The 1,961-nt window shown below is 24.0% G+C and overlaps 1 protein-coding gene across 1 annotated transcript; it reads left to right on the forward strand.

Annotated features, from left to right (window-relative positions):
- Nucleotides 1-533: 533 nt before the first annotated feature.
- LOAG_15084 (hypothetical protein) lies at nt 534-1,505 on the forward strand (the record flags this gene model as incomplete). Its single annotated transcript, XM_003150576.2, has 3 exons — nt 534-673; nt 935-1,011; nt 1,320-1,505. Coding segments are annotated over 3 exons (402 nt in total), but the record flags the coding sequence as incomplete, so codon positions are not given.
- Between the last annotated feature and the right edge of the window lie 456 nt (nt 1,506-1,961).

A 1,961-nucleotide genomic window follows, 5' to 3' on the forward strand; every position in this document is an offset into this window, starting at 1 on the left:
ATCCAATGACGTAATGATTACTTTTTCCTTTCTTCCTTTACAAATTATAATTTTAACAAAAAACTAACTTGAACTATTTGAGTGGAATTATTAAGAAGAAATAACTATGATTGTTTCACGTAATTACACGTGGAATGGAAATGTAAATGGGAATAAATATAATAATAAAGTAATATATGAATTGTTTCATATAACTTCAGATATTAATAAATATGATAATTGGATGGTGATGTAAATTTCATGTGAGGAAAGTTTGCGATAATTTCATGTAATTTCAGGTAGACAACAAATGTGATAATTGAGTAGTAAATGCAGTAAGAGAATAACTTACGATAGTTTTACCTAATTTTATGTGGAAATAAATATGACAAATGAAGTAATGCATGACAATAAAGTTGTGAAATTTGAAATATTTCTTCAATTTGGTTGGATTTTTTTTATATTTCAAAAAATTTGAAAAATGCTGCATTGAAATTTCAGATGAATATTTTGATTGATGAATTACGGTATGGTTAATTTACAATAATTCTTTTTTTCAGGATGATTATTATCAGTATTTAAGTGCATGTCGTAAAAAGAACAGCAAAATACTATATACAAGTAATGGTATGAAATGTGAGAAAGGTATTCAGGTTGCTTTGGGACGATTCCGGAATGCTATCAATGAGACAGGGTAAAGTAATTGTAAAAAAGAGATGAAAAAAAATCTAATACAAACCTGGATTTTTTGTTTAAAAAGAATAATAAAGGAGTAATACATTTCGAAGATTAGTTAAATTAACCAAGTTTAAAAAGATAATTATCACTTGTAGATTAAAATTCTAATTTTAAATATTGTTTTTGAAGCTAAAAAATTTAAGTTCTATTCTAAAATGGTACTCTAAATGTATAAGATTGAATTAAATTGAATTAAAAGAAATTTATTTTGCTCCAGTTGGGGTATTTTGGAAGTGGAAACATTCAATAACACCGATGAAATAACTCAAGCATTTGCTGCTGGACTTGTTGAAGGTTAATTTTGTGATATAACAATGATAGCGACGAGGAAAAAATGTGATAGATAAAAAAGAGAAATTCTAAAAGTATTTCAAATTTTTCAAATACTACGATTTACTATTATTAATGCTAAAATTTCCAAATTTAGACCTATTTTTCCAACCTTTTAAAAACATTTCGATTGATTCATCTTATCAAAATGGAATGCATATATTTCTCTTTTTTTTCAAAACCAAAAAAGGAAACTTCAAAAACTTTTCTATCTTCATAAATCAAAATTAATTACGTAAATTGATTTGCGAGACATAAATAATTTTTTAAAGGTATTTTAACACGAAAATTGATAACATATCATTTTCGTAATACGGTAGAAGAAATGTGTGATAGTGAGGAAGAATACTGCAAGAAGCTTTTTGCTTATTTATCCAGAAATTTGAATTGGATCAAGCGTACAATAAGTGAAAAAACAGAAATGGACATTTACTGGAAACAGGTCGATTTAAAATTTGATTTTAAAATAATTATTGGCAAAAATCTGTTTGTAATATGAAGTATAATTAACCTTGAACACTCTGTGTCTTAATAGGCCAATGTTTATTGGGCTATTTTTACTTTTATTAATCATATTGAGGTATTTACGGTTTTTTTTTTTTAGTTTAGTGTTTATGTTAATGGTTGTTATATTTTCCGGTTTTTAAATTTTCATTTTCCATGATTATTTTGATGATATAAATTAAATACTGAAATAAGAATTAAGCTCTTAAACCTAATAACAAACTGATAATAGAATTACAGAAGGAATAATTTATTCAGAATATAAAATTAAATAGATAAAATCAAATGATCGATTAGCATTATATGCTTTATACTAATATTATACTATACTGTACTATATATATATATATATATATATATATATATATATATATATATATATATATATATATATATATATATATATATAT

The sequence above is a fragment of the Loa loa genome, assembly GCF_000183805.2.
Source record: "Loa loa unplaced genomic scaffold supercont3.1494, whole genome shotgun sequence".
Taxonomy (NCBI): domain Eukaryota; kingdom Metazoa; phylum Nematoda; class Chromadorea; order Rhabditida; family Onchocercidae; genus Loa; species Loa loa.